Genomic DNA, 22562 nt, shown 5'->3' on the forward strand with positions numbered 1-22562 from the left:
ACCTTATTATTAAAATAAGGAGATGTGGTATGACTGCCATTGAGACAACTATTCACCAAAGTTCAAATAAAGTGGAAGCAATTATAGGCAACTGCACGACCTTCACAAAATGAGGAAAAACCCATCCCGTATTGTCAGATATAAAAGACCCCGAATTAAAAATTTTAAACCATTCAAACGGCCTCATTGTTACAGAAAAAATTACAAAAAAAAATAGCACGGACAAGAACCTACTGTAACGACCGAACTTCATGCTCCCAACTTATGAAGGTTCAGGTATAGTTCAGCATCGGTTCAGACTCGGCTAGCCTCGTGGTACTTTAAGCAAATACTTTTAACGAATTTCAATGGTATATTTTTATGACTTGTTCTATTTAGCTTACACGTATCTGAAGTTGTACTTCAATCTGATCGTTTCCTATGTGTAAGTATACCTTTCGTTATTATGGTAAACTTTGGTCATTCGTCTAAACATGTATTCATTTACGTAACTTTGTCTTACTATTTGTAGGTTCTACTGGGTTTGGGGTTTAAACGTTGGCAATTTGTGACAATTCATGAAGGAAAAACCACATTAGCCTTTATAACTGAAAAACCTTAAGTGTTTTTTTCATTCTGCAAATTATGATAAACATTTGAAAGGCTAACACAGCTAAGTCTTTATTTTTTTTATTTTGTGTTTCGTGTACTATTGTTTGTGACCTGTGCGGGTATGTCTTTTTTTTTAGCCATGGCGTTTTCAATTTATTCTCGATTTATTTATAAGTGTGAATGTCCGTCTGGTATTTTTCGCCTCTCTTTTAAAGTTGCTTTTGTTTTTGCAAGACAAAAAATAAATATAAAGAATTTTCTTTCACCGTTTAATTTGAAAACAATAACACTGCATTAATTGATGACAAAACTGTTCATTGCTGTTGTTCTGAATTACAATAGACAAAAAGCATTCGTATTCTAGACATGTTCTTGTCTGACGTATTTACAACAGTTGACCACCAATGTACAAATTTCTGTCATCACATTGAGGCAAGACACCTACAAAAGAAAGACATAAAAGCAAAGAATTAAAATTCATACTTCTCTTCTCTGAAACTGAGTTGAAAGATTCAAATAAACATTTCTAAATTTCGATACACTTTTATAGGGTACAATGAAGCACGTTTCTAATGTATGTACTGTGTCTTGAAAGCAAGACTGATACAAACAATACAATACACCTTATCGCTATTTGTCCAATCCGGGAAAAAGTCATTTACACAACTTCCTGTTTGGGTCATGCCGCCGAAAATAGAGGTCATCAGTAGTGAGCTGAGGGAGGAAAAACTTTAGAAAGCGACCATTAAAAAACTTTGATAGAGTATGATCCACTTTTTTCGAAATTAAAATTGAAGTAAAAAAATATTTTGTATGAAGTATTTATGGTAGTTTAAACAGGTCTCATTAAAAAGTATCTTGCATGGTGCATTGTTTAAACAGGGTCCCAAATAGTTTCAACTGGATGAAAAAGTTGAGTAATTTTAGAACTTATCCGGAACCGATAGCGATTAGGTGTATAGACAAAGGACATCAATAACTTTTTTTTCAAACAATTTTACTCGCAAAAAGAGCGAGTAGGTACATGTTTCACTCCAGTTGTTATTTGATTACATGATAAACTTTAATGTTTGTTAATACTATGTATGTAAAGACACAATCTATATTTTTTTGAGTTTGTTTATTTGATGCTGCTGTATTTGGCGGTCATTTTTAAGTCAATTAATTCATGTTCATAACTTTCATAACTTCTCGAAAAATAATTTTAAAAGCAGTTCAGAAGAACTAAGGCGATAAGTTTCTAATGGGCAGTGAATTTTAATTATAAACTAAACTAAGTTTTACCACGTTCGCCGTTATGCTTTTTACAACATGGACGCCCTTTATGGAAGCGGCATGAATGACGATTTTATGATAAAATATGATATTCTATACTTGATGAATCTCCAATCTAAGGTAACTGTAACTTTATAAAATCAATGTACGATTTTTTTGAGATATTATTATGTCTGGGAAACATAAATGATGCCCCGAAGCTGCAATTTTTAAAAGCCTGGTAGCACATTGGTATAAAGTTCCCTGTAGGAGGAGTTATTCCGAAACACTATGCACCTCCTACATGTATATACATGCACGTTTATACTCCACAAATTACAAAGTTAACTGTCAGGACATGGAGCCTGTAATTCAGTGGTTGTCGTTTGTTTATATGTTACATATTTGTTTTTCGTTCATTATTTTGTACATAAATAAGGCTGTTAGTTTTCCTCGTTTGAATTGTTTCACATTGTCATTTCGTGGCCTTTTATAGCTTATGAGCTTTTCCCATTATTGCAGACAGTACGGTGAACTATAGTAGCTAATTTCTGTGAAATTTTGGTCTCTTGTGGAGAGTTGTCTCATTGGCAATCATATCACATCTTCTTTTTTATATATCTCTCAAAAGCGAATATTGATAAAAATTCAAACTCAATGCAAACCTTCAATATAAGTACAAACAGCCAGTAAAATGAAAATTTCCCAATATTCAAACGGTAGGAGGAGTTGTGTTGAATAGATATATATCCCAAAACAGGACGAACTGACAGAAAGACGGACGGACAGACAGGGTACAACAATTTGTTCCCAATTTTCAGTTGAGGGGCATAAAAAGTAAGAAGGTATCTTTTCAAAAATTATGCCATATACAATTGTATAAATGACTATTTGTATTTGATTTAAAAATTTGATATATATAATATATATATATATTTATAAACGTATATTCTTTTGCTATCCATATGTATGTTTATTATTGATACTGCATTTTTAATTCATGTTTATTTTTTGCTGGTTAACCTCATGTAACGATCATGTATGCATGTCTGCAGGCTGAGAGAATTAAGTTTAACAATTGCAATCAATAGATAGGTTGGGCTTCAGCTTGTTGAACGTTATTGGAAGATAAGAGTATTTAGAACATTTAAAGGGACACTAGCTGCCAAATTCGTGTTCACCGATTTGACTCAAATTCTCATATTTTATTTATAACAATGTAAAACATTTTCCCAAACTATCAAAAGTATAAAATAAACAATTTACAGGACATGGTCTCAATAAGATGTAGCTTCGTTTCGTGTGAATTTTAGCCAAGACGCTATATAATTAACTATCGAGTTGACCTTCTATGACCATATAAGAGATGTAAACATAAACATAGAAATGAATAGATTTAGCAACTCGTGTAATTGTATTTTTATAGGTACGTTAAATTTTGTATTGTTACGTAGATCAAAAATTTATGTTTATCGTCGATTTTACTTTTATAAGAATGATTTTGTTTGTATCGAATCAGTTAATCAAATCATTTACCTAGTTTCACATTTAATGTTGACATTCTTTTCCTTTCAATACCCGTACACGGACAATGCATGCGTTATTCTATCTCTTTCAATGGGGTTAAATTGGAGTTCACATGAATACAGATTTAATGAGGTCGAATTATTCACTTTAAGTCATTATCAGTGTTTATTATCATAATTTGGACAAAATTGAACCATTTTAGCTGATAAAAGCAAATTATTATTTCACTATTTCACTTTCATTGATGATTGAACAAAAACATCATACTTTTGATTTTTTATATATCTCGTAGCTAGTGCCCCTTTAAACTAACAAAGCAAGCAAGCCATCCAAACCTTTAATCTACATGCATTAGAAAAATAGCTGTTAATCATGCGAATAATCTTTGATATTTCAATTATAATTACCTTTTTACAGTGATTTGGTAACTGTGGTTTTCACCCGTTAACCAAGTTTCCCAACTGTATTGTTGCAACCTGGGCATGCGTCCAAGCCTTTAAATCCAGTATCTACATGGACATGTACATCAACATCAACTGCTGGTCTTTTATGCTTTTTACAACATGGACGTCCTTTATGGAAGTGGCATGAATGACGATTCCTATGATATTCTATACTTGACGAATTTCCTTGCCAGGACGAACTCCCACCACGTTTTCTTGAATTTCGACTTTTATGTTTTCTGGAAAACTTTCTGCCCGAGCTTGATCCTGATGACCGTCTACCTGACCTTTGTTCAGATGATGTACTGTCCGACTGCGACTCGGTTGAACTTATAGCTACATTTGGTTTTGTAGAATTGTCGTCCGACTTTGATAACCTGATACCTAACCTTAAATTGTGTGACCTGTTGCGGAACCTTGGATTCTGTGACTTGCTGCCCGACATTGGATTCTGTGACGTGTTATTCGACCTTGGATTCTGTGACGTGCTACCCGACCTTGGATTATGTGACTTGCTGCCCTTCCTTGGATTATGAGACTTGCTGCCTGACCCTGGATTCTGTGACTGTGACTTGCTTCCCGACCTTGGATTCTGTGACTTGCTACCCGATCTATGATTCCGTGACTTGCTACCCGACCCGTGATTCTGCGACTTGCTGCCAGACCTTGGATTCTGAGACTTGCTGCCTGATCTTTGATTCTGTGACTGTGACTTGCTTCCCGACCTTGCATTCTGTGACTTGCTACCCGATCTATGATCCTGTGACTTGCTACCCGACCTGTGATTCTGCGACTTGCTGCCAGATCTTGGATTCTGTGACTTGCTGCCTGACCTTTGTATGTGATTCTGTGACTTGCTGCCAGATCTTGTCTTCCGTGACTTGCGACCATTTAGTTTTACGATCGATTTGTCATTTGCTTTTATAGAATCATTGCCTTTTTGTTTTCCGTTCGATATGTCACCTGTATTTTTGGAATCATCGCCATTTTGTTTTCCTTTCGATTTGCCACCTGCTTTTATAGAAACATCGCCGTTTTGTTTTCCATTCGATTTACCACCTGATTCTTTAGAATCATCGCCATTTTGTTTTCCTTTCAATTTGCCACCTTCTTTTTTAGAATCATCGCCTTTATTTTTTCTTCTGTTAGTTGCTTTTTTTACCCTACTTTTAATTAGTGCTATTTCACTACTTTTAGTATTTTTTTTTACATTATTTCTTGAAAGTTGATTTTCTGATTTATCAATAAACCTTTCATTTGACTTCATTCCTCTTGATTTTGATTTATACATCGGTGGTTGTATTGAGGGTAAATCTCTTTTATTCCTTGATGCTACGATTGGTGATTTTGAGTTATCTATTGTTTTGGATCTTGTAAAATTGATCTTATCACATTTTCCCGTGCTATCATCATTGTCTGTAAATATAAAAAAAAGATGTGGTATGATTGCCAATGAGACAACTCTCCGCAAGCGACCAAAACGACACAGAAATTAACAACTATAGGTCACCGTACGGCCTTCAACAATGATCAAAACCCTTCCCGCATAGTCAGCTATAAAAGGCCCCGAAAATTAATGTTAAACAATTCAAATGAGAACAATCGTATTATAGGTAATCTAGTTACATTATTATACATACTGTTACAATTTAAGGGGTGAGACCTTGGTTCAGGGTGATAACTCTATAAACCAGTTACGTGTTTGTAAAAGTCAGATTGCATCTACGTATTTTTTATTTAAAGTATTTACCTGAAACAGATTGGAATACATCTGTTTAACATAAAGCTTAGAATATGTTTATGAAAATGGTTGACACAAACGTACAGATGATTTTGAGAGTTATTTCCTTGACCTTGGGTCTACCTTCTAAAAGCCATCACAACGCTTATGCATCTTATATTGCCTCTTATAAATGACTCGACTTTTTTTCCTAAAACTAATGATAGTATAAACAGAAGGTGAAGGTACAAATTTCAAGCGGTGTTTTTGTCACTGTTTTAACAACATAAACACTACAGTTCAATTATACAAATCAATACAAAACAAATTTTTGTACGACTAGCCATTCTTAAGTATATTCACATTTCTTGTAAATAATTAGGTCTGCATAAGTATCGAATATACCCTTCTGATTATGTACATTACTTAGTGAGTATACTCTGAATAATGCGTAGTCTATTCAACTTGAAGATAAGCTATCATTTACCATGGTTTTGATTTGAGCATGAATTCAGAAATTTTTGCCATGTTTTATAATATTGCGAAAAATACGATGAGGTTGGGGTCTTAAAAACTGGATTAAAACAGATACATTCTTTATGTGGCTGTTACAAGCAAGACACATTACAATAGGTGTTCCCCATTGTTAACGTCTGTGATACTTTTTTGTTTTTTTTTGTTCATCCCTTGGACGTTATATACTGGTATTATGTACATATTTGGTTTCTTCTATTTCAAATAAAACCGATCTCACTGACAGTCATACTACATCTCATTTTTTTTCAAAAATGAAATTCTGTACATATAATTATGTTTTAAAGCTGTTATCCTTAAGCAAGCAAGTTAAAGGTTTGGTTGGTAAGTTGCTTTGTTTGTATAAATATTTGCTTAATCGTTGTAGTTAATATTGACATCTACAATCAATAGACAGACATGGCTTCAATTTGTATACACTGCTTAACTTCCAATAACACTAATCAGTATAATGTTCAAAATCTGAAGCCCCGCCTATCACTTGAAAGATGTCAATCTTAATTACATGTTTGAGCAAACATTTATACAAACAAAACAAGAGGTATGTTTTTGTTTTTCGTGAAAGCACAAAACAGAATTCACAGTTTGAACATGTGATAGCCTCTGACTTGCACGAATAAACCAATAAAAATATCAATTACAGCTAATTTCCTAATGCACGTAAAGTAAAACTTTGGTTAGCTTGCTTGCTTTGTTTGTATATAGTACAATTGTAATTGGAATAACGTCAATTCAAAATTTATAGTCATAATAAACGAGTGACCGGTGAAAAATAATGTTATGCCAATTCTTGAACCAATGCATATAAACATGATAAACTTAGTCTTCTGTGCACGATTTTATCATTTTTTTCGCATAAATTTCGTATAATCGTCAATTTTTTTTCAATCGGTCAGTGTTGTTGTGAAAATATGGCAGGTAATTAAAGTTCGTGTTTTAAAGCCGAAGTTTAACTATTGTCACCTGTTTGTCAACAATAACAAAAAAGCATGGATATTGACAACGTGTTTAACATGTTCAATCAGATAAAAGTTTATTTTAAGGACATCTATGCGTATTGCGATCACCGGATTGTTACGAGATGGGTCACACTGAGGTCACTTTGCATACGGTAAATATGTCGGGGAATTAGAAAGGAAGCAATTAAAGTAAAGTAAACTTCTTCTAAATATGAACAAATTAAAGAATTTTCTTCAGACAAAAGTATATGTACAAAAATTTAATAATGAAATCTATCCATTGAGCTATAAAAACATATATGCATTATTTTTTTTAATTTGAGGTTTCTTATAATTTTAATAAATGTATACTATATACAGGTTGAAATATGACTATATTATAATATATTGTTGGAAGATGTTAATTACAAAGCTTGAATTAATCTTAAAACAAACAGAGCAAGCAAGCCTACCAAAGTTTTATTCTACAAGCATTAGACAATATTTACCACAATCGTTGTCCACATGTGACGATGTTACTGCATTACATTGGTTTTCTGAACAGCAGTAGGTACAGGACCCTTCAAAATTACCCTTGTCGTCCCAATAACATTCATCTGCATTATTTTCTTCTCTGTTCATGCAAATCTGTCAACATTGGAATAAACTACGTGTAGAAACACATCAAATATGTTAAGTAGGTAGACCTAGGTTAAGGAAAATAACTCTTAAAATCATCAGTACGTTTGTGTCAACAATTTTCAAAAAAATATGCTAAGCTTCTAGGTTACATAGATTATTTTCAATCTGTTTCAGGTAAATGCTTAAAATACATTGATGAACTTGACTTTTACAAACGCTTAACTGATTTTAAGAGTTATCTCCCTGAACCAAGATCTACCCCCTTAAATGAGACTCATCCGATTGAAAAAAACAAACATCAATAGTGTACTTATGTTCCCTTGTGCTGATGGGCAAGCCATATGCGTTTATATTGTAAATTATTGATTGATTATATTGTTCAAATTGCGTGAAACAGATTGAAATTTTGAGAGGTTTAAAATTAGTTTAGCTATAAAACCAAGTTCAATCCACCATTTTCTACAAAAGAAAATGCATGAACCAAGTCAGGGATATGACAGTTGTTATTCATTAATTTGATGTGTTGGCTCTTTAGAATTTGCCATTTGATTAGGGAATTTCCGTTTTGACTTTTTCTCGCGAGTTCAGTTTTTTTACTATAACAAATTGGAATCTATAGTAGAATTTTTGGGTAAATTCGCTTTTACGGAGATCGAGTCGGGTCCATTCCAGCTTTGGGTTGTTGTTTAATTGTTAAATGTAGCATGGCTGCGTCCAGGCCTTATTTTTTGGATGGCTAAATTCAAAGCAATTTTTATAAATTTAGTCTAGTGTATGATTTGTTATCATTTAATCCTAAAGGTATTTTATCAGTGCATGAATTGCTAAATCATATGTCTTTTAATTTTTTTATGTACAGGTGGATGTGTGGAAGACACCCTCGTAAGGGTTGCGGCTGAGTACAGATCCAGGGGTTGGGCAGAGAGCACAAAGCGACTGTACAGATTCCAGTTAAAATGCTACCTTTCTTTTTGTGAGACTATGTCTATTCAACCAGTGCCAGTCTCGACTGATGATTTTTCTCTATATATAGCATATTTGGCTCATTACAAGAAATTTCGTTTTTGTACAATCCAAAATTATTTAGCAGTAGTTAAGCACCTGCATAAAGCTAATGGTCTCAAGAATCCCATAACCGATAACTGGCATATTAAGCATTTATTGCTTGGTGTTAAACGAGATATAGGTGATGCACAGGTTGGAGCCACAGCTGTTACTCCAAATATGCTACTTATGATAAAGAAGGAACTGAACTTGTGTAAGCTTTATGACCTGTCCGTATACGTGGCATGCCTAATTGGTTTCTTTGGTTTACTCAGACCCGGCAATTTTCTATTCAAGGATAAGCATAATCCTATCCTACGGATTGAGCAGATTGGGAGTATTGAGGATGGATTTATTATAACTTTTCATAAAACAAAAACTATTCAGTTCCGTGAGAAACAGCTAAATGTTGTGATACCACAGATTACAGGTCATCCTCTCTGTCCAGCCTCTGCATTATACCGCCTACTCAGCCTCCATCAAATATTAGGGTCTCAATGGTCAGACACCTTTATTGTGTGAAAGTGTAATTAAATCATTATCCTATGTGAACTTTATATCATTTGTAAATGACATTCTTGCCAATGTAGGTTTTGGTGATAAGTTAACAGGACATTCATTTCGAAGGGGGAGCCACCTTTGCCTTCCAGGCAGGTTTGTCAGGGGAATGCATACAAGATATTGGTATGTGGAAAAGCAATGCTTATTTGAGATACATTGAACAGGGCCTATCTAGCAAATCTGAAGCTTTGCAGAAATTTGGGGCAGCTTTACCTTTTTAATGTGTTAATATTACAATTGATCTTGTAAGAAGGAAGATTTTTGACAAATTTTATACTTTTATGCTTATTTTTTTTTATATATATATTTTTTTTTCTATCTTTCCCTCTGGATCCTGGGGTAGTAGTTTTCATATTCTACTTATAGCAGTTAGCTTATATTATGCCTTTTTGCTTTTTAAGACATGCTTTATATTCATTGCTCTAATGTTATATGTGTAATTGTGTTTATTTGATACTTGTAATAAATTGTTGCACCCAGTACTCGTTTTATATGAAGTTCATAGTAAAGTAGAATTTTTGGGTAAATTCGCTTTTACGGAGATCGAGTCGGGTCCATTCCAGCTTTGGGTTATTGTTTAATTGTTAAATGTAGCATGGCTGCGTCCAGGCCTTATTTTTTGGATGGCTAAATTCAAAGCAATTTTTATAACCCTCCCACCCACACCAATAGTATTATTGGCTGGTAGCTTGCTTTGCTTCTTCTTAGCTTTAATAGTGCGTTTTGACCAGTTCTGAGCTGAATTAGCTCATGCTTTATATTTGGGAAGCTTCAATTTTCTTTTTAGTTATATTATATTGCTTAATGTATTTTTTAAACAGTAATGTTTTCATGTGATTATTTTCTAAGCAGAGCTCTATAACAGCTCATATGGGGTAGTAGTTTTCATATTCTACTTATAGCAGTTAGCTTATATTATGCCTTTTTGCTTTTTAAGACATGCTTTATATTCATTGCTCTAATGTTATATGTGTAATTGTGTTTATTTGATACTTGTAATAAATTGTTGCACCCAGTACTCGTTTTATATGAAGTTCATAGTAAATATATCAAACAATTTTTGTGAACGTAGTGTACTGAACTCAGTTTGCACTATCATTATTCAATGTTCAGGGAACGTAAACCTTAGTAAAAACTTGGCATATATATTAAATAGTTCGATCACTTCTCAATTAATATGTGCACTTAGTTTCAAGTTAATGTGACCACAAACTATCTTAAGGAAAATAAAAGAACATAGATTATTTGTAATGCCCATGGATAAGGATGTAAGAAATAATTTTAAACATAAATATGGTACTTGCATGCATGTGACTACATCTGGTCGTTGTTGACACCAATCCGTGCTCCCGGAAGTTATACTGTGTCATGCAGTGTCCCTGAAATTTGAATACATTATATTAAATACAGATTAAAAGCATCACAATCAATCGGCAGTGTACTCTTCATTTCATTCTTTGGTGGACAGTAAAAAAGTAGACCGTCTCTACTTTTCTAACGGACACTACACTTATATCATAATGACCAACACAAAAATTTACTTATATTGGAATTTAAATATTCACAACTAGACAACATTGAGATAGGATCCATCTCTGTGGGCCCAGCAGTGAATAACGTGTCATAAAACATTTGTATCTTTACTACAGGACATAGGGTGGTCAACAGAAACCAGTTATTTACCTTGACCTTTGACCTAGGAAGTTGCACATACATTAAGACACACCCTTTTGTGTTGGTTAATATACACGTCGAGTATAAACTTTGGAATCATAAAGGGTCTTAAGATGTAGAGCGGACACGCTTTTACCATGTTCATGAGGTTGTATACTTAATTCAAAGTGTTTGACCTTGACCTTTGATATAGCAAGTTGTACATACATTATGAAACCCCCTCTGGTTTTGGTTTATATACATGTCAAGTATAAATTTTAAAATCCTTGTCAGTGATGATTTCTTGACAATTGTTTTTAATTAGTAGATACATATTTATTGTTATTAGGATCCCACCGAATGGCGGTCATCCTAAAGTGACCAGTGTGCCCGTCCATCCGTAACAAATTGTGTCTGCCCTTTATCTAGAGTCTCTTTCGAAAATCTCTGAACTTTGATTTGAAAATTTTCATAACATGACTATGCGCTCACCTCCATCTCAATATATTAGATACTTTCCACTGATAAAAAAAATTAGCAACGTACTTACATTCTCTTTCAACACACTGAAGAATATCATGTGTACAATATACAATTCTCGTAAACACAGGTTGTATGAGCAATAATTTATAAGGGAGCCACCAGTTAACTCAAGTTTTTTTCAACACTTAGTATCAAATTAGAAATTGAATAATTTGGTTCAAAATTTAACACTATAAGGCAAGGGGGTAATCTTGATTTAGAATATTTTTTTTGTATCAATTTGGGAATTGAAATAATTGTTCAACATCGTGATTATACTGGTGAATTATACGATACGTACATGTCCTGAATGACAGTGGTTAATCTTGGCACATGTTTCGCCATACGGCAAATCAACACAGGAGAAACAGCTAAAATCGTTTTTCTGAGCAGATCTCTTTCGTTTTTTCAAGAAATCATAGGCATCAGATGGGACATTGATGGGCTCGCCTGAAAAAAATAAACAAGACTATTAAAAACTCAGTAGCTAATGCTCATGAGGAAATAGCGAGCAAATAAAACCTTTATTACTCGAGAGTAGGTTCTTGATACAACTGTAGTTTAACACAAAATGTAATGACGGAAGGAAAAGGATGAATTCATTCCAACCATATTTGTAATGACGGAAGGAAAAGGATGAATTCACTCCAACCATATTTGTAATGACGGAAGGAAAAGGATGAATTCACTCCAACCATATTTGTAATGACGGAAGGAAAAGGATGAATTCATTCCAACCATATTTGTAATGACGGAAGGAAAAGGATGAATTCACTCCAACCATATTTGTAATGACGGATGGAAAATGTGAATTCACTACTACCATATGCATATTTGTAAAACGAATGAAAAAATTGACTTCGGATCACTGTTTCCATATTTGTAATGACGGATGAAAAAATTGACTTCTTTCCTATCGTATTTGAAATGAACAGCAAGCTATTAAGTTTATAATGACGGATGATGTAAATGACTTCACTGCTATCAAGTTTATGACGATCGAAACAGAACGCTGTACGATTTACCTGTGCGACGGTGTCAAGTCGAATGGAAAATCGAAAAGAAATCGTATCGTGTAAATGAACCTTTAATGTAACTTCTTTATGCCGCGTGCTTAGAGGAGAAGCAGCAAAAACAAATGTTAAAGTCTTTGATGGATGATAATGTGACGCCAATGCTGCAATGTTCAATGTATAATTTGTATGATAGGTATTCGCGAGTATATTACAAATGAAAAACCAAAAGTCAGACAACACTGATTTAACAACCCATTGTGGTAACTTAATTAAAGTCATATGAAACTTCAAGTTAAAAAAAAGAATATGTTCCATATACTTGAATGGCCAAGTTTACCTCTTAAAGAAGTGAACGTGAAAGGTTTTTCAAAATAAAATCCTTTAAATTATCAAAATTTTCGTCATTGTACCGATATCATATTGCATATTTGGCTTCTCAGACACTTATCGCCGATCTTTTCTCGTATGCAGTGACCTTAACTATGGTTCCTCTCGTTATAACTTTGGCCACCGCACAGCACAAGTGCGATTGGAAAACGTGGTTAGAGAATGTAAACGCACGTGCTCCTTGATTTTAAATAGCAATTTTGGATGCTTAAAGAACGAATATAATACAACAAATCAATGAACAACTGTTAAGGAATAGTTTGATTTCCATATTTGAACGCATGGAAAATATATAAAACATGTCAAGGCTCTTTCAATTCATTTATCTGTCACGTTTTACTCGTGCTTTGTTTTTATTGTTAACTGAATGCCATAATATTTGTCGATAATACGTTATATAATTGTAATAAATATAAACTAGAGGCTCTAAAGAGCCTGTGTCGCTAACCTTGGTCTATGTGAATATTAAACAATGGACACAGATGGATTCATGACAAAATTGTGTTTTGGTGATGGTGATGTGTTTGTAGATCTTACTTTACTAAAATTCTTGCTGCTTACAATTATCTCTATCTATAACAGTACTTTCTGTGGAAAATGTTATTGAAAATCTTCAAATTTTAAGAAAATTGTTCATATGCAACTATTCCAGTCATAATTAGGTTCGATAACTCTGTATGTGACTGGTTTAATTATGGTTATGTAAAATGTACTGGTTACCCAAGTAATAATTTCAAAATATATATATATAGATGAATGTAGGACAGAAAGTCACAGGACAAAAAGTCACAGACAAAAAGTCACGGACAAAAAGTCACAGGACAAAAAGTCACAATTCATTTTTTCTGATTATTTTCTTTGAATAAAAACCACTTATTTTTACAAAAATATTTTTGTATTTTTCTTGAACTATTGTATATAAACCAACTTTGTTAACAAACTTTATTAAAAAAATATCAAAGATGATCAAATGATTGTTAAAAAAACAGAATGTCAAAGTGGTTTGGCACTTAAATGGCTTCATGGTGCCAAGAAATATATCTTTTGCCTGATTAAAATTAAATAAATCTTGATTTTTCAAGTAAAATGACACATTTCCTAAACTTTAATATGAATATATGTATTGAAAAGTAAATATTTCAAAATATTTCTCTTATATATTCAAACAATTGTCAACAAATTATTTGTGACTTTTTGTCCTGTGACTTTTTGTCCTATCAAATTTGTGACTTTATGTCCTGTGACTTTTTGTCCTGTGACTTTCTGTCCGTTTACCTATATGAATAGATATTGCATCTTTGTTTCAACCCATCCGTGGTTTCCTTTCGTTGACATAAAATATTATCATAAAATGATTTCATAAACAATCGTATAATACTAATATATATATTAAGTCTTGTCAAAATTTACATCGTGATTAGGTCACGTTGCCATGTTTGTTTTGTTTGATCACGTTGATGACTTAATTAATATCTCCACAATCTTGCTTTATCCTTAATTATCATACGAGTTACAATAACGTGTCATATTTAATTGCAATACAAACAGTTAAATCTTATTGAATTATTTGCATGTGTAAACTAAGTGTCGAACATCCTCTACGTTTGAAATTATTTGGTCGCCATTTTGTATTATGTAACTTCGAAATTTTATCAAAACAAATAGCATGTATCCACTTTCACAGAGGGAAATAGTGTTTAAATATATGCTTCATTAAGGTAAGACAATTATTGAAAAGACATGCATCTAACAATTTTACGATTTTCATCGTACAAATCTTCAAAAATATATATGTCCATGTCGCCCCACGCTATCAATGTTCTAAACTGCATGGTCGGTGCATGTAAATCTTTATTTTTAGTGTGAGAGACTGTTTCTAATAAATATATTGAAGAACATGTGAAAAAAGAAATTTCTTAAGTACAAAAAAACACACTTTGATAAATATTTGAAATATTACTTTTTGATTTATAACTAAATGAATACCGGCATGTCGTGTCGTTATGAACCTTCAACAGTGTCCGCCATTTTGAAAATATTGCTGAAGACTGCCAAAATATGAACTTTTCAAACAAATTTCGAAGCAAAAAGTTTAATACCTGAACTGATATGGTTTGCCATTTACTTTAAATAAATATGTTGTCGATCTTTTTAGAGGTTGGAAGGATATAAGTAACAATAAATTAATTGAGAAAATTGATTTTACAAAAAGGTCCCATTGCAATTTTGTCGAGTTTTAACGAAGATGTCAACGGAGGCTGTGTGGCTATGTCACCTCAATTTTCAAACTTATTTCGAAGCACGAAATCATATTTCTGAACTGAAACTTAAAACATATTTAATTGTAAAAATTTATAAACTGTAAAACGCGGGGTTGGAAGGAAAAATATACTTTATAACAAAAAAGTTATGACCGTTTTATCTCTTTACCCCGTTCACTTTCATTGATAATCTATCGGCCATTAATGATATACAACAGAAGTGTAAAAGTCACGTGATGACGGAGATAGTTGGATATGTAAAAATTGACTATGAAGGGCAATAACTCCTTAGGAGATCAATTAACTATTTTGGTCATACTGACTTATTTTTAGTTCTTACTTTGCTGTACATTATTGCTGTTTACAGTTTATCTCTATCTATAATAATATTCAAGATAATAACAAAAAAAAACAGCAAAATTTCCTCAAAATAACCAATTCAGGGGCAGTAACCTAACAACCGATTATCCAATTCATCTGAAAATTCCAGGGCAGATAGATCGTGATCTGATCAACAATTTTACTTCCTGTCAGATTTGCTCTTAATGCTTTGGTTTTTGAGTTATAAGCCAAAAACTGCATTTTACCCACATGTTCTATTTTTAGCCTTGGCGGCCATCTTGGTTTGTTGGCCGAGTTACCGGACACATTTTTTTTAACTAGATACTCCAATGATGTTTATGGCTAAGTTTGGTTAAATTTGGCCCAGTAGTTTCAGAGGAGAAGATTTTTCTAAAAGATTACTAAGATTTACGAAAAATGGTTAAAAATTGACTATAAAGGGCAATAACTCCTAAAGTGGTCAACTGACCATTTTGGTCATGTTGACTTATTTGTAGATCTTACTTTGCTGAACATTATTGCTGTTTACAGTTTATCTCTATCTATAATAATATTCAAGATAATAACCAAAAACAGCAAAATTTCTTTAAAATTACCATTTCAGGGGCAGCAACCCAACAACGGAATGTCCGATTCATCTGAAAATTTCAGGGCAGATAGATCTTGACCTGATGAACAATTTTACCCCGTCAGATTTGCTCTAAATGCTTTGGTTTTTGAGTTATAAGCCAAAAACTGCATTTTACCCCCTATGTTCTATTTTTAGCCATGGCGGCCATCTTGGTTGGTTGGCCGGGTCACCGGACACATTTTTTAAACTAAATACCCCAATGATGATTATGGCCAAGTTTGGTTAAATTTGGCCCAATAGTTTTAGAGGAGAAGATTTTTCTAAAAGTTAACGCAGGACGACGACGTCGGACGACGACGACGACGGACGACGACGACGGACGCCGGACGCCAAGTGATGAGAAAAGCTCACTTGGCCTTTTGGCCAGGTGAGCTAAAAAAACTGCTTGCAAGGCTAAGTTCAGAATAGATGCAAGCATTGGTCCAATAATTTCGATAACATTAAAATTTAATAACTGGTTTCATATGACTTTAAAATTATAGTGCACAGGACAGACGTGTCTAGAACTTTATCAACAGTTACGCCAGATTAGTTTTGGAACCCTTTTCAGTCGAAATATGTAATTAAGTGATCACAGATACCCATACCCGTAATAACTACACGTTGTATAAACTCAAATTGACCTGAATGCAATGTATTGAGATTAATTGACTTGTTAAACACTTTAACCATGTATTGTATATTTTTTGTCAGTTGTGTTTTATTTTATGTTTGCATTTTAACCCGTTAGGGTTTCACTTTTTGGCAATACAGATATTAGTGACTTATTATATATTTATCTTGTAAGTTGAAGTTTGAAGATTCGTAAAATAACCGTTAAAATCGATCTTGTAATTTATAAGTCAAGTCTTTGCCATACAATAAATGAGTGTACTATAATTTTTGAACTACTAGTATTACCCAATAAACCAAATGATTTTTCCAAAAAGTCAAAATGCAAGCATAACCACAATATCATAGAACTGACTTCATAGCTAATATTTTCCTTTGATATAATAAAAAGTAAACATCACCTGAGTTTGAACTGCTACCAGATGGTTGCTTCGTAGTTCGAAACAGTTTTATGTCAGATGGTTGGTTCGTAGTAAGCAACACGTTACTGCTGGTTGGTTGTTTCGTAGTAAGCAACACTTTATTGCTAGATGGTTGTTTCGTAGTTGTATATAATTTGCTTACAGAGCTATAAGACAAAGGCTTTGGCGGTGTAGTATTAGGTCGAGATGGTTTGTTTTGTGGTGTAATAGTTACATCTGGTTTCGGAAATTCTGTTGTTGTTATTACGAATTTTGGTGTAGGGCTTCTACTTGGCAATTCAGTGGTGAGCAGTATGGTTGTTGGTGCTCTAGTAACTACTGTTGAAGGTTGAACGCTCGTTTGTATCGGTAGTGGGAAATCAGTTGGAGATATTTTGAATTCCTCTTTTGGTGCTGGACGAGTAGTTAATGTTGCGGGTTGAACTCTCGGTCGTTTTGTATCACCTGAAAATATTTACATCATCTAAATTTTTCAACATTATTCATTTTATTTGACAGTTTCAAAATATTTAAAAAAAAAACATTGTTATTATATTCATTCAAAAAGTGATCATTTCATCTACAAATTCACATTTGAGAATAATTGCTTAGAACTCACCTTTATCAAATTCATAACGCTTTTACTTTAGATGCAGGAGAAATTTCCAAAACCGTATATTGAAATTAAAAGCAAACAGTTCAATGTCGAAAAAAATTAAATAACAATTAAAAACCAATTGTCCAGAGAATATTTAATTGAAAATCTTTCAACCAAGAATTATACAGTTTGATACAAAAATATTGAAATTCATTTTAAAATGTCATTCCAAGCGTCAAATGATAGCTTATTGTACGATGGCTTAAAACATATATGATTTCGAGACATTTTTTAAAATAAGGAGGTAATTCGTTACTTCTTGTTTAAAACATGTCACTTCTGGTATTATTTGATATTTTACGGAAATCATATGGTTGTATATACTTGCACACTATAAAAAATACAAAAATAGCTTCTTCCGGTTATCAAAAGTCACTTCCAGTTATCTTTCTAAGGTCATAAAGCTTGCAACCTAATACAAAAAGTCCCATGGCTTTATTATGTACACATACGGAATAAAAACAACTATCAAAATTACAATGTCAAATTTACCTATATCCTTTAGCTCAATTTGAAGGTCATAACTCAAGGACCTCAAATCAAAAGACACTGGGTCTTTATTATATATGCTGAATGATTTATTTTACCATACGCATAATTTTAAATATAAGTGGAGAGAAAACTCCAATTTAATGTTAGCGTACCTTTTTCAGCCAAAATGTATGTGTTACTAGTCAACTTACGACATGTCACAGCAAACAGTTTAGAAATATTTGTTGTCGATATCTTATAAAGCTTTTGAATAGAAGTGAAAATAAGCCTAAAACTAAAGTTAGAATATGACTTTGACCTTTGACCTTCACTTATTTTTTCTTTTTTGGACCAGTGACCTCAAATCAAAAGACCTCCAGTCTCTATCACTTATTGTTTACCAGTTAGAAATGTAAATCACTCATATCAAATGCACTAGAACACACCCGCGAAATCGCGGGCATATACAGCTTGTGAACTGTTGTAGTATGGTTTTTTGTAAAAGATATTATGTATGGAGAATTTCATAAAAGGTATCAAAAGCCCTCTCCCTGTTTCCAAAGTCCGATATTTGTTTCCTTTCTGTTAAATTCAATTATTTTCGTGTTTCTGGCCTCAGACCATAATTATTCTTTCCCGAGCTTAAAAACACCCGATCCCGACGTCCATAAAAAGGTTTTCCCTCCCTCTAATCTCTACCCTACTTTCATTTTTGTCAAAACACTACTTTCACTTTAAACAGTATTTTGTTATGCCCCACCATGTTATCTTATCTGTGCATTCATGCGTGCGTTCGTTCGTTCGTTCGTCCGTCCGTCTGTCCCGCTTCAGGTTAAACATTTTGGTCGAGGTAGTTTTTGATGAAGTTGAAGTTCAATCAACTCGAAATTTAATAAATATAGTGTCGATGTGACATCCGTGTACTATGGACTCTTGTTTCCACATGTTTTGCTTTAAAAAAAAAATATATATGCAACTGGTATGACCCTTTAAAAAGTAAACATTTCAAAGAAAACAGTAGACAGAATACAGAGAGTCTCTATATATTAAAGTGTGACGGGATTCCTTCCCTTAGAACATTTGCTAGATACTTAGTCAGCCGTAAGCGGTTGAGCTAAGGAAGTACTTCTTTAGCTCAGTCGGTTAGCGCGCTGCCTTGTAACACAGAAGTCCCGGGTTCGAGACCCGGTGGAGACGAGCAATTTTGTGATGAAATTCGTGCTCTCCGGTTACAAAAGTAGTACTAAAATCGTAGTTTACATGTAGATTAACGCGAAAAATAATTGTCCTCTCTAAGGAGGTATAATAGTTGTGGTTCTTGCGATCTAAACACAATGATGTGGAGAACGCTCTTATTGGCTTATTTTTCAGCGCAAGAAAAAATTAAGTTGAAGAAAAAATTAAGTGGAAGAAATTGTTTTAGAAATCAGACAAAATGAATAGGTTTCTTCACGGTTAGACTGAATGCCATCAGAAAATGACAAAATCAAAAGCTAAAACACGTCAAACCAAATGATAAAAAGAGTCATATTACTGATTTTGAACAGGCATTTTCTTGTGTAGATTTCAGGGTGGATCAAACCGGGATTTATGGCTAACTTAACCTTCCATAGGTAACATTCCGTTACATTGACAACAATGTGTTTACAAAACAAACAGACACAAAAGTTAAAAATACCAAATGCAGTTCAGAGATTTTGTAAAAAGTTTACGACTGACGGTGGACGACAACGGACGACAAACGTATAATGATGATAAAAAGATCTTTTGGCCCGTTTTGGCAAGGGGGGCTAAAAAAATAATGAACTTGTACATCATTATTCCTTAGAAATAAAATCTTAATAGAATTCATTATCAAATCAGTTCATCACATTGTTATATAACCATAAATGTTTTACAGTAAATATTATAAATTTGATGGAATATTTGTTTATGCTATAAGATAAAAAAGATCAATGGTAAATAACAAACCTTGTTTACAACTTCCAGATGTCAGGAAAATATCGTCAATGGCAATATCTCCTGAATAAGTAGGTCCCCTAACACCCTCAATCACCACCTGCAATAAAATATGATGTAAAACATTAGAACAAATGTTAAATGAAGTAAAACGATGTTTAATTGCTTAATGCCAATTATAGCTGTTTTCCTAATGCATGTAATTAAAAGGTTTGTTTGGCCTTCTTGCTTTATGTGTATAACTGTTTGCTCAAGCTTTGTTATGAAGTATTACAATTGCAAGCAACAGATAGGTGGGACCTCAGCTTGCATAATGCTTTTGGATGCTCGATCAAACCTTTATAAAAACAAAGCAAGCAAAGCCAACAAAACCTTTAAACTACATGCATTAGAAATACAGCTCTAAATCCAAGAAAAAATGTTTACCCTATTGTTAACTTACATTTGTAACAGACTGTGTGGTTTCGTCTCCAGGAATCTCGAACTGTCCCATTTTCCACCGCTTTTCTTGTTTTCCTTGTCGGGACCAGATAGGTGAAGAGAAGTTACTGTTGTCCACAGTCGATAGGTAACAATTCAAAGCATTGATATCATCACCATGCATGTAGTAGAAGAAAGTGACACACTGAGGGACATTACCAGCAATGATAGGACTAATCAAACGGGCCTTATCACCTGGTTGTTTGTCTGATGCTTCCATTAATGTGTAATATCCTTTTTTAGCTACAAAAGAAATAAATAGTTTTTGTTAAATCAAATCAACTTTTAAATGAAGATTACAGCTAACAATTTATTGATAGAGTGAAACCAGACTAAACCGAATCCTGTATAAACAAAAAATCTGTTTAAATCAAACATTTTCGTAAGCACCGTCATATGTGCTGTGCGAACCTGATAAAACTCGACATCGGCCAAAACCGAACAAAATCGTAAGTCAATAAGTGGTTCGGTTTAAAAATGTTTCACCACTTTAGTAACACTAAAACACCACAGAATGATTTTCAATCTGAATTTCAATCATTATGATTATGATATGAGCTGCGTCGGAAATCGACCTTATGCAAGTGTGCGTAAATATTTACATGTATAAGACTCTAATTGATTTTGGAACATTCATATACGAAATACAATGAAGTAAAAGACGAAGTTGTGTCCGTTTTGTAGCTACGATTAATAAATAAATGCAACTTGCAAACAGTTCCAGACTTTCCATTGAATATTTTATCAGAACCGAAATATGTTAAAAGGTGTATTTGTGTTGATTTGCATAAGGTCGATTTCTAGACGCATCTTATATGTCTGCATGAACTAAGAATAGAAACCAAACTTATCTTTACGGATTGAGCAAAGTAATTTTTCATGGATATTTGCTTTCGTGGTTTTGACTGATTCTGCATACTAAGTTATAAAAAATAAGTATATATACATGTAGGACTCTAATTTGCGCAATTAGTCATCCATGAATATTACCGGACCAAGAGTCAGTTAATATACTGTTGATACATTTTTTTTTCGTGATATATAAAGGCAACAGTAGTATACCGCTGTTCAAACTCATAAATCCATGGACAAAAAACAAAATCGGGGTAACAAACTAAAACTGACGGAAACGCATAAATATAAGAGGAGAACAAGGACACAAACACTACAATGTAACTAACACACACAGAAACGGACCAAGCATCAGACAAAATCCCACGAAAATAACATATATAACATCAAAACCAAATACATGAATTTGGGATAGACAAGTACCGTGACACGTCTTATCACAATGTCAATTTACACTCAAAAATAAGAGAAAACTAACGACGCAACGTTAAACTGTAACACACACAGAAACGAACTATAATATAACAATGGCCATATTCCTGACTTGATACAGGACATTTTTAAAGGAAAAAATGGTGGGTTGAACCTGGTTTTGTGGCATGCCAAACCTCGCACTTTAATGGCAATGTTAAATATAACATAGAAATGACAACATAATATTACAGGACTACAATACAAATAAATAGGAAAACGTATTAGACAAAGAAACACATGATTAATGAATAACAAAAAGCATCAGGTTTAAAATTTAATACGCCAAAAACGCGCGTCGTCCACACAAGACTCACCAATGACGCCCAGATATAAAAGATTGAAAGCGAAAAAAAGTACAAAGTTGTACAGCACTGAAGATCAAAAGTTGAAAAAGGTTGTGTCAAATACGGCTAAGTTTGTATGCTTGGGATAAGAACATCCTAATTATTTAGAACAATTAATGCTATTGCAAACAGTAAATTTTATCAAATAAATATAACAGATATACATAATGAAACTGAAGTATTACGTCACATATGAAAAACTATATCTCAAAAGTAAGATAGAATTAGGATTGATTAAAGATTAA

At 33.2% G+C, this 22562-nt stretch overlaps 1 protein-coding gene across 2 annotated transcripts in view; it reads right to left on the reverse strand.

Moving 5' to 3' along the window:
• Window positions 1-848: 848 nt before the first annotated feature.
• Window positions 849-22562, reverse strand: part of LOC143042581 (uncharacterized) — an 85684-nt gene continuing 63970 nt past the window's right edge. Inside the window, exons 18-26 of one of the 2 annotated variants that reach the window (XM_076214981.1) lie at window positions 20610-20890; window positions 20180-20267; window positions 17080-17544; window positions 11731-11879; window positions 10559-10633; window positions 7517-7655; window positions 4732-5231; window positions 3780-4089; window positions 849-1032 (exon numbers count right to left, since the gene is read on the reverse strand). In XM_076214981.1, the coding sequence (XP_076071096.1) occupies window positions 3817-4089; window positions 4732-5231; window positions 7517-7655; window positions 10559-10633; window positions 11731-11879; window positions 17080-17544; window positions 20180-20267; window positions 20610-20890 (1970 nt within the window). In that variant the 3' untranslated portion in view covers window positions 849-1032; window positions 3780-3816. Of the gene's footprint in view, window positions 1033-3779; window positions 5232-7516; window positions 7656-10558; window positions 10634-11730; window positions 11880-17079; window positions 17545-20179; window positions 20268-20609; window positions 20891-22562 lie in introns of both variants that reach the window. The other variant, XM_076214980.1, reaches the window with a different exon arrangement.

This window comes from Mytilus galloprovincialis, chromosome 8, assembly GCF_965363235.1.
Source record: "Mytilus galloprovincialis chromosome 8, xbMytGall1.hap1.1, whole genome shotgun sequence".
Taxonomy (NCBI): Eukaryota; Metazoa; Mollusca; class Bivalvia; order Mytilida; family Mytilidae; genus Mytilus; species Mytilus galloprovincialis.